The sequence below is a fragment of the Pelobates fuscus genome, chromosome 3 (genome assembly GCF_036172605.1).
Source record: "Pelobates fuscus isolate aPelFus1 chromosome 3, aPelFus1.pri, whole genome shotgun sequence".
Classification (NCBI taxonomy): domain Eukaryota; kingdom Metazoa; phylum Chordata; class Amphibia; order Anura; family Pelobatidae; genus Pelobates; species Pelobates fuscus.
This window is the reverse complement of record NC_086319.1, coordinates 336,263,824-336,278,506: the sequence shown is the minus strand read 5'-3', so window position 1 is coordinate 336,278,506 and position 14,683 is coordinate 336,263,824. Positions and strand designations below refer to the sequence as shown.

The 14,683-nt window shown below is 40.9% G+C and overlaps 1 protein-coding gene across 1 annotated transcript in view; it reads left to right on the top strand.

The window, feature by feature from the left end:
* WDR72 (WD repeat domain 72) overlaps positions 1-6,862 on the top strand; it is a 200,467-nt gene extending 193,605 nt beyond the window's left edge. The window contains exon 20 of the mRNA XM_063445698.1: positions 6,439-6,862. Coding sequence (XP_063301768.1) covers positions 6,439-6,494 — 56 coding nt within the window. The 3' untranslated portion in view covers positions 6,495-6,862. The remainder of the gene's footprint in view (positions 1-6,438) is intronic.
* The last annotated feature ends 7,821 nt before the right edge of the window (positions 6,863-14,683 follow it).

Genomic DNA, 14,683 nt, shown 5'->3' with positions numbered 1-14,683 from the left:
ACTTTTTCCAATATTTAGTACATTGTGAAGAATAACCTGACTTTAAGCACCTACCTTCAGTCAATCTAATTTCTCTTCAATTATTTTTTTCCAAGTCAGTTTCAAGTCATTTAGAAAACCAGATCTTAATAAAAAGAACCCCTAAAACGGCCTGTCTCTTTGATACCCAGTGAACAATATTACTAAAACAAGTGTTTCAATAACATGCTATTTATCAAGTCATTACTTTTACTTGACTAAAGTACTGGCTATGCTGCAAGTAAACTGCAAAGAAATATATTTTAAATCCTGCAGTTTTTTTGTAACTGTCAGAGTAGCAGAATATTTTTTGGTACCCATATCTTAAAAACTGTGAAAAAAAAACATACTTTGGTTTTAACAAGTGCTATCTGTCTAACTTACCGTATTTTTCGCTCCATAAGACACACTTTTTCCCCCTCAAAAGTGAGGGGAAATGTCTGTGTGTCTTATGGAGCGAATGTGAAGTTTTACTTACCTGTCTTGTAGCGTGGGCCGGCAGCACAGCGCGCACCGCGGTACAGGAACTTCAAATTCAGGTTCCGGTTTCCGGCGGGACTGAAAGGAAGTGTGCACATTGAGTGCGCACTTCCTTTCAGTCCCGCCGGAAACCGGAACCTGAATTTGAAGTTCCTGTACCGCGGTGCGCGCTGTTAAGCCGTCCCACGCTACAAGACATGTAAGTAATTATGGGACACTATGGGACAAGGGGAGGGGGACACACTATGGGACAAGGGGAGGGGGGGACACTATGGGACAAGGGGAGGGGGGACACTATGGGACAAGGGAAGGGGGGGACACTATTGGAGGGAAAGTGCACTATGGGATAAGGGGAGGGGGGGAAACACTATGGGATGAGGGGTGGGGGGAAACACTATGGGATGAGGGGAGGGGGGAACACTATGGGGTGAAAACACTATTGGACAAAGGGATGGGGGGTTAAAGAACACTATAGGACAGGAGAGGAGGGGTTAAAGAACACTATGGGACAGGAGAGGAGGGGTTAAAAATCACTATGGGACAGGGGAGGGCGGGTTAAAGATCATTATGGGACAGGAGAGGGGAGTGGGTGGTAAGGAACACTATGGAACAGGGGAGAAAAAAAAATATTCTGAACAAACTTTCCCATAGTAAGAAACACTATGGGACAGTTTGTTCAGAATATTTTTTTCTGGGTTTCCTCCTCTAAAAACTAGGTGCGTCTTATGGTGTGGTTCGTCTTATGGAGTGAAAAATACGATATAAACAACTGCACCATGACCGTTTAAGGGTTAATGAGACACTAGGCCCCAGTCTCTTCTTCAGTTGTTCAAATTATTTAGTGTTTAATATTAAAGAGCAATAGTATACTTAGAGAAATAGTATGCTCCTATGTTATGTGTACAGATACTGCAGATCTGTTACATAGAATTGTTTTCCTATTTTAAACTAAAATCGAACAGCCAAAGAACACAGAATTTAGCCCTTTTACTGGCAGAGATATGAAACATTCTGGTAGAGAGTGCTTTGAATAACATTGCTGTTATGAAAGCTACTCACAAACTGAGAAAAGGATTCTTCAAATACGGTGTTATTACATTGGCTGTAAACAATGAATTGTTCAGGTTTCCCTGTGTGTCCATCGCTGAATTTTAAAACACTGTTTCTGATAAGTCTAAAAACCTCAGGAGAATTCAAAACTGGTCTCAGTGCCGTCCACTGAGAATTTGTGGCTTGGTTGCCATGGAGACATCGTATTTCTCCACGAATTGCTCATATTGATCTGTGGACAAGCGTAAATGGCCAGGCTAGTGAGAAGAATGAAAGAGGTGGGCAGTACAAAAAAATGACCAGGGGTTACGGGTTGGAAATAAGCTCATAGCACACATTTAGGTGAAGAAAAAGAAACCGTTTTCACTTCGGTCGTGAATTTTGTGTTTTGTACTTTGTGCCATTGTCTTCTTTGACTATGGACTGAAAGAAACTTGTTAGTGACTTGTCATGTCAGATCTTCGGTGCTTGTCCTCACACACAGCTGTCAACCTCCCAGCTCTGTGTGCAGTTCACGACACACAACAAAGAGCCAGCTACATGAATTATTTATTGATTCCTGTGCGGATGAAATTTTGTGATAAGAAATTAAGACACTTCCAAACTCCAGGTTGTAAAAATAAAATTGATTATACAAGTGAACTTAAAATGCCACTGTTTTCTGCATAATTTCTTCGTTTGTGAGCTACAAGCATTTGTGAGGCTTCTAATGATTGCATTTTATGATCTGTGTGTTAAGTCATGAATGTGTTAACTTATCCTTAGACATCAATCTCAATGTTAAATACATGTAAAAATAAAGGAAAGGTAAATATATATATATGTGTAACACACTGATGAGTGTGTTGATATAGAGATATTATGGTTAACCTTACAGAGATTGCTGTTTAGATCATACACACACACACATATATATATATATATATATATACACTGAACAAATTTATAAACGGAACACTTTTGTTTTTGCCCCCATTTTTCATGAGCTGAATTTAACCCCTTAAGGACCAAACTTCTGGAATAAAAGGGAATCATGGCATGTCACACATGTCATGTGTCCTTAAGGGGTTAAATATCTAAGACTTTTTCTATGTACACAAAATGCCTATTTCTCTCAGATATTGTTCACAAATCTGTCTAAATCTGTGTTAGTGAGCACTTCTCCTTTGCCGAGATAATCCATCCACCTCACAGGTGTGGCATATCAAGATGCTGATTAGACAGCATGATTATTGCACAGGTGTGCCTTAGGCTGGCCACAATAAAAGGCAACTCTAAAATGTGCAGTTTTATCACACAGCACAATGCCACAGATGTTTCTAAGGGAGCGTGCAATTGGCATGCTGACTGCAGGAATGTCCTCCAGAGCTGTTGCCCGTGAATTGAATGTTCATTTCTCTGCCATAAGCAATCTCCAAAGGCATTACAAAGAATTTGGCAGTACATCCAACCGGCCTTACAAACGCAGACTATGTGTATCCACACCAGCCCAGGACCTCCATATCCAGCATCTTCACCTACAAGATCGTCTGAGACCAGCCACCTGGACAGCTGCTGCAACAATCGGTTTGCATAACCAAAGAATTTCTGCACACACTGTCAGAAACCATCTCAGAGAAGCTAATCTGCATGCTCGTTGTCCTCATCGGAGTCTCAACCTAACTGCAGTTCGTCATCGTAATCGACTTGAGTGGGCAAATGCTCACATTCACAGATTTAGACAGATTTGTGAACAATATTTGAGAGAAATAGGCCTTTTGTGTACATATAAAAAGTCTTAGATCTTTGAGTTCAGTTCATGAGAAATGGGGGCAAAAACAAAAGTGCTGTGTTTATAATTTTGTTTAGTGTATATGTATATATATGTATATAAATAGAAAGATAGTTGGTTGCACTCTCGGATTTCCATAAAATATAACTTTTATTCCAATGGTTAAAACAGATCAACGTTTCAGTCCATCTTGTGATCCTGATGAACGTTGATCTGTTTTAACCATTGGAACAAAAGTTATATTGTATGGAAATCCGAGAGTGCAACCAACTATTTTTCTATTTGGATGTTCAAGCCCTGGTGCTGCACCTGGCTTGGTAATTTTGGAGCCTGAGTGAAAGGTACAGTCTTACTTTTATATATATATATATATATATATATATATATATATGTGTGTGTGTGTGTGTGTGTGTGTATCAGCCTCAAATATTTATATAAATATATAATGTATAAACACACACACATACATACATATATATTACACATTTAGGCTTAGGCTCAGCTCATAACACAAACACATACACACAAAAGCACACACACACGTTAATGGATGTGTACATTGTATCCTGTAATCAGTATGACTACTCTACAATACAGTGAACAGTCATGTATGTGGCCTCTTACTATGAAATGATTCTAAATGTTGCTGTTCAGTAGTGAAACATTGTGATGATTCTGCAATAGTAAGAGCAAAACACCATTACCGAGCTGATAAAAAAGGCATTACCGAGCTGATAAAAAAGTACTATGCCTTTAAGAAGGGTTTAAGATTCATGTACCAGGGGGTCCATGGGCTATCTTGTCACCTGGCCCTGGGACAATAGTTTACAGTGGTTGGGGACTGACGCTCTGAAATGAGATACATGTCAGCGTAGTACTGCAGGAGCGAGGTAGCATGCAGGACCTTTGCTAGTTGCAGGGCCTTTGCTAGTTGCAGGGCCTTTGCTAGTTGCAGGGCCTTTGCTAGTTGCAGGGCCTTTGCTAGTTGCAGGGCCTTTGCTAGTTAGTTTTCAGGGCCTTTGCTAGTTAGTTTTCAGGGCCTTTGCTAGTTTGTTTGTGCATGAGCTGGTGGCTTACAAGCTCAATGTTCTCCAGGCCTGGGCTGGACCCTTAGGATATTCCCAGGGATCTCTGAATTTTGTGTGAAAAAAAAGACCATTTGTTGGTACTATACTCGCAGAACAAAAGTTGCCAACTCTGCCATGTCAGGTGTCCTTAGATGGATTTAATGAGGCTTATGCTCAGAGCGTACTTGCCTCCAAGATTCTGTAAAGTGTATCTCCCATGATTCTTGCCAGGCAAAACTGTAATAAATTGAAACATTTTGCCATTCAACACTTTTAAATCAGATTTTCAAAGTGAAGCCCAAAGTTATGTAAGTGCTACAAACACATGTTCCACATCACGCATATACACATACATATGCATCACATGTTACTACAGAAATATATATTTATATATACACACATTCATTCACATTACACTGATATCACACAAACAATAGCAACACATATATATGCTGACACACATCCAGCTTTAATCAAAATGATTCAACCCACATTGAAAATCAGGTTTATTGTCAGAATTTACAGACTGTAAGCTGTTTGCGATGAACAAATCAAACTAAAGCAATTGAAATAGCTCAACACAACGAATGCTTTAAGTGGTTTTCACAAATTCAACTGAGAATGCAGCTTATAATAACTAATAACGAGTAATAATGAGTGTAACACCTGGTAATGTTAAAAAAACAAATAACAGTAACATACTTTGGGTACGATTTATAGCAAAAAAAACAGGCCTCAAAGTAATGTGCTATTTACGTTATACTGCATAGTGATATGCAGTATGAGAAGACTAACCCACACAGCTGACTGGCATTAAAATGTAACACAATATGCTGAGTAAGAAGACTAAATCACAGAGCCAAATGGCAGTCACGGTTATGGCAATGTCTTGTATTAAAAGTCTAGTTCATTAATATAAATGGCAGTAAATTGTGCTGTAATGTGCATTGTCAGATTAGTAGCTCATGGAGCTGAATGGCAAAAAAAAGTTTACAGTGATTTGCTATGTAGAAAGTAGAAGGAGATTGGGGAGAATTAAAATAGGAAAGAGTACATGATTGAGGAGGGTAGGTCTAAATTATATTGCATTAGAAAAGTTTTCATTAAACATTGTTTGAATATTTCAATTTTATACAAGCAATGTCTGCATTGCTCGACTTCATCCCCCCCCCCAAGCTGGAAATTCTTTCAAATAACTGTGTGTCTCTATTCCTTATATTCAGTTCTGAAATCCATCTGAAACAAAGCCACTTCATTTCTATTAAGCACAGCCCCTCCTGATTTCTTCTAACTATATAGGATGCTCTCCAGCTGTTTGATATCACAGTCAATCACCTCCTCATTCTCTTCACATGTTACCAGTTACTGCAATTATACTATTAATTCTCTCTGCCATCACCTCCGAATTCCTCTGCTACCTCTTGTCTCGTCTCCCCATTTTAACCTATAGATTGTAAACTCACTGGTTATCTAGCAGAGTACTCTGTATAAAATATCTTCAGGGGCTAGATCTCTGCTCATGGGCCGGACCCTCTTTAGCATTTTTTTTATTGGTCTGTCTATAATGTACTGTCTTTTTCCCAATTGTGCAGCACTATGGAATATGTTGGCGCTTTATAAATGCCAGCAATAAATACAATAAATACCTTGTAATTTAGAGACACATTGCTGTAAGTATTATTACTGTGGAGCTCTGGTATGCTCACAGACAAACCAACACAATGAAGCTCCTAGAAAAGAGGGACGGGGTATTTAGGTTATATAGGGACTGTCAGTCATAAATAGGAACACTTGGATGGTATGCATTGTGGAAAGCTTTTTTTTTCTCATAGATTGTCAGCTCATTTGTGCAGGGTCTTCTTCACCACTAGATACACACTTTCTATAATTGTAAAGTCCTGCAAATATGCTGGCACTATATAAATGTGAATAATAAATATTATTATTAATTCAATTTTATGTATTGATGTATTGCAGAAAAGTAATCACGATAAGATGTACACAACACAAAAAAAATTCTAATTAATGGTTTATATTTTCTTTTTCCCATAGATGACATGAAGCAGAGTCCGTGGATGTCCAAAGTGTGTTACTGCAAAGTGTGTTAAATTGACAAACAATTTCAGCAAGTAAACACAGAAGGTTGTAGAATAGTTTCTGAGATGTAAATATCAAGACATAATCCGTAGCATTCACAAAATCCCCAATCCATTAATCAGCTTAAATAATTGCACCACTACTAGACACATGTCAAGTTATGCATTAGCTATTACAGATAGAATGTGTATTTTTTCTAAATATATAATAAACTGGATTTTTATTTTTGTTTTTCCTTCACAAAAATTAGGTATGCTTGTTAACTCCTGATAAATATCCATTTCAAACTCACGAATCCCTGTATTTATCAATATCTGTCAAATATGTTCTATTTTCAAATCCTAAGTTTTAGCTAATTAATTAGAACACACTAGATAAATATTGTTACGAAATGATGGGGTTTATCTATAATAGTAAATCTAATAACAGATGTATTTTTTAAACACATTTTTAAAATGTAAAATGAGAAAAAACATTCTAAAGGTATTTTCTGCTACAGAAGGTTGTATTTTGAATTACAATGTATATATCTTACCACATTTGGTGAAAATTATTTTAAAATGTATGTTCACGCATTTCTCATTCCGCTCATTTATCAAAAAGAAATGTAAAGCTAGGTTGGTCAATGTAATGTAATTTAAAAAGTAATAGGTTGAAAATACACTCATAAAAAAGTTACAGTCTTATCTACACAGTGAAATATATGGAGGCATACTGTCGCTATGCTAGTATAATAAGATAATACAATATTTATATGTATTTGATTTATTTTTTTTCTAAACATAAGGTTGCAAATTTACTTTCTTCTTACTGGGAAAAGTTTATCTTAGTGTTCCCTTTTTCTATATATTCAAAGTTTTTCACTCAAGTCCAAATTTGGCAAAACCGTGCTTCTGCATAGGGGGCCATTCGGACAGCAAAATCAGGTCATCTGTCACACTATTTAACATGTTTGGATTTTGCAATTCTGCTAACGAAACGGCCTGGATATGGTCTAGATTTCAGCTGGACGAACGCCACCAAATGACTTAAATCTGGACCCAAATTCATCAAATGTAAGCCTGAATGCTTCAATTTCAAAAATCCAAACTATATTATATGGTGGTCAAATAGTTAAAAAAAACCCTCAGTGGTACGAGATTTAATTATGTGATGACTGGCCAGCACTTGCAATTAGACTTGCAATAATATTACTATAAGGTATGTTTAAACCCTCCCTATGTCCCCATCTTTCATGCAGCAGGTGAGGACATGTCTACATAATAAAAATTTAAAATGAGCTAGTTGGGGCCTGTTAAATAATGGGGGAAAATAGTCCACCCTGTGTCCCCACCATGGGCGTCTGCAGGAATTTTTCCAGGGGGGGGGGGGATGGCATAATTGTAATGACATCTATGCTTGGCCCCTTTTTGACAGTGTCATGAATACGTTTGTATTCCTGACACTATAATGTTCCTTTAAGCAAATTAAAGGAACATTCTGGTCACCATAACAACTTCATCTAAATGAAAATGCTATGATGCCAGAAAGCCCCTGGGTGCTCTTTCCTTTAAGGGGTTAAACCGTCTCAAATGGTTTAACCCCAAAGGCTTCCTCCCGCTCCAAGTCCCTTAGTGGTATTCGGCATCTGAAACGGAGTGTCAGGAAGTGCAGATTGACGTCAGGCATGGGTGTCGCTAATTGGCTAGAGTTGACAGTTGACGCTCTAAGCCAATCGCTAGTTCCCGGTTCATCATTTTTTTAAACTTTTTTATGAATGGGGAGCTACTGATTGGCTTAGAGTGCCAGCTGACCGCTCTAGCCAATCAGCAACACCCCTACCCAGCGGCACTCTGTGCTTCCTGACACTCAGAAAATAAAAGTGAACACATTAACACTGATATTTTTTTTTACCTGGGGAGATGAAAAGGTCCAGAGTTTCCCTGCCAGGCCCAGGTACCAAAGCCTTATGATGTGGTGTCCAGAATAAAGTGGAGGGTTCACTTCATTTGTCCTTCCTGCTCCAATCTCCTTTTCTTCTCCTTCATTTGACAGTCTTCTTTTTCTTCTGACACTGTCTTCTATATTTGGCTACTTCTGCTCCTTTACCTTTCTGCACCTTTCTGCTTATTTTGCGCCCTTCTTCTCCTTTCTCATTCTGATTCCTTTCTGCTCCTTGCAGACCCTTTCTGCTCCTTCTCCTACTTTAGCTTTGTGCTCCTTGCTGTCCCTTTCTTCTCCTTCTTCAATTTTACCTTTGTGCTCCTTCTGATTCTTTCTGCTCCTTGCAGACCCTTCCTGCTCCTCCCTGCCCCTGCTCCTTGCTGACTCTTCATTTAGCCCCCTCCCTCCCCCCATGCCTCACTTGCCTAATCTATAGGCTGCCCCCCATGCCTCACTTGCCTAATCTATAGGCTGCCCCCCATGCCTCACTTGCCTAATCTTTAGGCTGCCCTCTATGCCTCACTTGCCTAATCTTTAGGCTGCCCCCCATGCCTCACTCGCCTAATCTATAGGCTGCCCCCCCATGCCTCACTCCCCTAATCTATAGGCTGCCCCATGCCTTTCTCCCCTAATATATAGGCTGCCTCCCCATGCCTTACTTCCCTAATATATAGGCTGCCCCCCATGCCTTACTCCCCTAATATATAGGCTGCCCCATGCCTTACTCCCCTAATATATAGGCTGCCCCCCCATGCCTTACTCCCCTAATATATAGGCTGCCCCCCCATGCCTTACTCCCCTAATATATAGGCTGCCCCATGCCTTACTCCCCTAATCTATAGGCTGCCCCCCATGCCTTACTCCCCTAATCTATAGGCTGCCCCCCCATGCCTTACTCCCCTAATATATAGGCTGCCCCCCCATGCCTTATCCCCTAATATATAGGCTGCCCCCCCCATGCCTTACTCCCCTAATATATAGGCTGCCCCCCATGCCTTACTCCCCTAATATATAGGCTGCCCCCCATGCCTTACTCCCCTAATATATAGGCTGCCCCCCATGCCTTACTCCCCTAATCTATAGGCTGCCCCCCATGCCTTACTCCCCTAATATATAGGCTGCCCCCCATGCCTTACTCCCCTAATCTATAGGCTGCCCCCCATGCCTTACTCCCCTAATATGTAGGCTGCCCCCCATGCCTTACTCCCCTAATATATAGGCTGCCCCCCCATGCCTTACTCCCCTAATATATAGGCTGCCCCCCCATGCCTTACTCCCCTAATATATAGACTGCCCCCATGCCTTACTCCCCTAATATATAGGCTGCCCCCCATGCCTTACTCCCCTAATATATAGGCTGCCCCCCATGCCTTACTCCCCTAATATATAGGCTGCCCCCATGCCTTACTCCCCTAATCTATAGGCTGCCCCCCATGCTTTACTCCCCTAATATATAGGCTGCCCCCATGCCTTACTCCCCTAATATATAGGCTGCCCCCCATGCCTTACTCCCCTAATATATAGGCTGCCCCCCCATGCCTTACTCCCCTAATATATAGGCTGCCCCCATGCCTTACCCCCCTAATCTATCTATTGCTGCCCCAATCCCTTGTATAAATTGATATCGTGCGAGGTGGCAAAAAACATTGTGGGCAAATGGGCAAGTAGAAAGTCTGAGCCCTGTATATATCGACTTGCAGGTGACCATGTCATCCTTGTGGTTATTTATTAGGTTTACTGTTCTTTAAAAGGTTTACTTCGTTTATGTTGTTGAAAACAGATGCAGCTGGTTTTCAGATTACTTCATTTAACAAGTTATATTTCCAGTTTATATTATAGTGCATTTTAAATCCCCCCCTTGCGGACGCCCATGATCCCCACCCAGAGACATAAGGTAAGGGACTGAAAATAAATAATGGGAGGTGGACAGATCACTGACAGAAGTGAGACTTACCAGTCTGAATACTTACAAGCCATCCAATCAGAGTGCTTTAAATGATATGCTCTAATGGAATGTGGGAAATGTTGCCACACCTTGCAACAGTTTACAAAGCATGGGAAAGCCCTCATAAGGGCTTATTCCACTGTCAGAGTTCAGTCTCAGAGATGGATTATTTTTATTTTGTCATGCCACATAATTAACACAATTATCTGTTTAGTGAATTACCCTGCTATTGTACATGCCTATGTTCCATCAGTTTGCTGAAAATGCTATTAAAGTGTGTTGGGAATTCAAAGTACATTTTGTTCACAGTAGTTAAAATGGAAATATTTTCTAGCCCACTGTGTTTTCAGTTCAACTACTTTAATCTAAAAATTTTAAACTCACTTAAAATTAAATATGTTTTTGTGTTTCCTCTTTTGTTAGGGGAGAGTTATTCCTGTTTACTATTCACCTCATCCTTTCTACACGTTGTGCTCAATCCACAGTCATTTTCACATTTCTGTAATGCATTAAAGAGTGTCTTACATTCACACAGATTCTCCGTCTAACATATGGTAAAGCTCTTTAGCTGAAGTAATTTTTATAATGGGCTGCCACTTGTCTGAAGTAATAAGTGTGTGTTATATATTGTATGTTTAAATGTACTTAGTTTAATAAATATATATAAAGAGGTGTAACTAGAAACCACCAAGTTGCGGAGCGAAAATTGCCCTGGTGTGCCCCCATGTGCCTCAATCTCACAGCCCCTCCATGTGTCTCTTTATTCCCCCTTAGCCTTTGGATGTGTCCCATTCCCCTCTAAACCCTTTCATGTGTCTAATTCTCCTCTCTAGTCCCTCCACGTGTCTCATCACCAGCCAACCCCTCCATGTGTCTCATCCCACATTAGACCCTCCATATGTCTCATTCCCTCCAACCCCTTCATGTGTCTCTCCCCCCCCACCCCCTCTATGTGTCTTTTTTCCTGTTGCTTCCCCATGTGATCCCTGTTGTCCCCTTCATATGTCTCATTCACTTCCAGCCCTTCTATGTGTCTCTCCCCCATCCATCTTCTCTGTTTATGGTCATACTGCCCTTACCATAGCATAAGCATGTGTGATAATGTGCTCTCTCTGGGCTTGATGGGGGTCAGTTCTCTTTGTCCCCAAAAGGACACTATAAAACAGAAGCTTGAAATAGGAATCATTTCACTAGGTTTGGGACTGATGGAAGATCTGAAGCAGGTGGTTAGTGTGCTCCACCATATTCAAACATATGTCAGAGCTTTGTTTTGAAAACCTTTGTAATCACTACCTAATATTTTAACCAATACCATCACAATCCATTTTAAGGAATTCAAAACATAAATTGAAATTGAATATACATAGGCTTGACCAACTCCCTTTGTTTTGCACCACTGTTTGTCACATGAAGGGATGCAAAATATAAACACAAATGCCTCACTTTTTGCAATTTTTTCAAGGAATCTAGGCCAACTTTTGAGTCCACAATCTCACCAAGAAATTGGATGGACGACCCTAGTAGTTCGATTTTCTTACAAAATAGTATTCATGTGTGTAATCACATTTTTGTTTATATTCATGTACATTGTTATCTCTGCCTTTTGTTAAAAACCACTGAGCAATATTCTAGTAAACGTTCAACTTTTCGTATGTGACATGATTTGCCATGCTGTAGGCAAAAAAGAAAAAATGTGTAACTATGGTGAGGCTACTCAACCCGTGGGCAGACAGACTGATTTTTAACAAATACAGTAGCACTGGCATCATGACATTGTGTTTGTTAAGGAATACCTTTACTTTGTATTTGTGTCTGGAATACTGTTTAACATGTCTCAGGATAAATGTCCATAGCAACAATAAAATAAGACATCAACAAAATTTGTTTAATGTGATATGTTATTCTTTATATTCATATAAAATGATACTAATTTGCCCTGAATAATCTAAAAACTATTGCTTAGTAAGACAAGAACATTAAGAATAGTGATGTACTGAACTGTTCGCTGGCGAATAGTTCCCGGCGAACATAGCATGTGTTCGCGTTCGCCACGGCGGGCGAACACATGCGCGGTTCGATCTGCCCCCTATTCATCATCATTGAGTAAACTTTGACCCTGTGCCTCACTGTCAGCAGACACATTCCATCAAATTAGCAGCAGAACCTCCCTTCCAGACCCTCCCACCTCCTGTACAGCATCCGTTTTAGATTCATTCTGAAGCTTCATTCTTAGATAGAGGAGGGAAAGTGTAGCTGCTGCTCATTTGATAGGGAAATTGATAGCTAGGCTAGGGTATTCAGTGTCCACTACAGTCCTGAAGGACTCATCTGATCTCTGCTGTAAGGACAGCACCCCAAAAAGCCCTTTTTAGGGCTAGAACATCAGTCTGCTTTTTTTTTTTTTCTGTGTAATATAATTGCAGTTGCCTGCCTGCCAGCTTCTGTGTCAGGCTCACAGTGGATACTGTGCCCACTTGCCCAGTGCCAGTGCCGGTTGACTTGCGTGACTTATCCGCCACCAACTAGGGTTCAAGCCGTAATGTTTTAGGGCACATTCTGCCTGGGAAACAAACATCAATTTTTATGGCCGCTGCTACAGCAGCGGCTGCAATAATACCTAATTTTTTTGGCATGTGTACATGCCTAATTTTTCGGCCCTCTGGTGCTGCACTGTGGCTTCAAAAACCAACCAAAAAAAAAGGCACATAACAGGGATTAAACTGATAGGAATAGTACTACTTAACACACCACTCCTATCTGGTGGCACATTAGATTGCACGCACAGTGCCCCAAATTTGAAGTAGGAGGACCGACCAAGCATCTTTTTCCATCTCCCGGTTCCTAAAATCGATGCCATATACACGTCCCCTGATAGGGCGCCAGCTCGTTATTCTCTTGGGCGCCAGCTCGTTATTCTCTTTTTCACTTCACTATGGGCACTTAGACCCACTCTTTGTCTTGCACAGTGTTATTCCTAGCCAGCATCTGTGATGGGAAATCAGGCAGTCATCTAAACGTTTAGATTGAGCTTTAGCTTAGAAACCCTTGAAGGTGTTTAAGGAGATTAGGGCTAGTTTAGAGGATTCTTCTTAGACCTCTCTGAGTCTTTATAGCCCTTCTACCTATCCAGCATTTCTGGAAACTAGCTACGAGAAAGGGTGGCTGTGTGTCTGTGATACATTTAACTTTATATCACCTTATTGACACTTTATCACTCCGGTCTCCATTCTCTCTGCCTATACCCATCTATTTAGAGGGAATTTCCTTGCCCCTGCCAATATTATATAATAGGTAATAGTATTACCATTATTACACAATTAGGTCTCTGAGGACAGGTGTCAATCCATATCTGCCAAGTTACCCTATGTAGGGGGAACAGTCCCTATTCTGCTCTGTATCAGTGTGTATCAGGGATCCTTAGGATAGGTGTCAATCCATACCTGCCAAGTGACCCTATGTAGGGGGAACAGTCCCTATTCTGCTCTGTGTCAGTGTGTATCATGGGTTCTGAGGACAGGTGTCAATCCATATCTGCGAAGTGACCCTATGTAGGGGGAACAGTCTCTATTCTGCTCTGTGTCAGTGTGTATCAGGGGCTCTGAGGACAGGTGTCAATCCATATCTGCCAAGTGACCCTATGTAGGGGGAACAGTCTCTATTCTGCTCTGTGTCAGTGTGTATCATGGTCTCTGAGGACAGGTGTCAATCCATATCTGCCAAGTGACCCTATGTAGGGGTAACAGTCTCTATTCTGCTCTGTGTCAGAGTGTATCATGGTCTCTGAGGACAGGTGTCAATCCATATCTGCCAAGTGACCCTATGTAGGGGGAACAGTCTCTATTCTGCTCTGTGTCAGTGTGTATCATGATCTCTGAGGACAGGTGTCAATCCATATCTGCCAAGTGACCCTATGTAGGGGGAACAGTCTCTATTCTGCTCTGTGTCAGTGTCTATCATGGTCTCTGAGGACAGGTGTCAATCCATATCTGCCAAGTGACCCTATGTAGGGGGAACAGTCCCTATTCTGCTCTGTGTCAGTGTGTATCAGGGGCTCTGAGGACAGGTGTCAATTCATATCTGCCAAGTGACCCTATGTACTATGTAGGGGGAACAGTCTCTATTCTGCTCTGTGTCAGTGTGTATCATGATCTCTGAGGACAGGTGTCAGTCCATATCTGCCAAGTGACCCTATGTAGGGTGAACAGTCCCTATTCTGCTCTGTGTCAGTGTGTATCAGAGGCTCTGAGGACAGGTGTCAATCCATATCTGCCAAGTGACCCTATGTAGGGGGAACAGTCTCTATTCTGCTCTGTGTCAGTGTGTATCATGGTC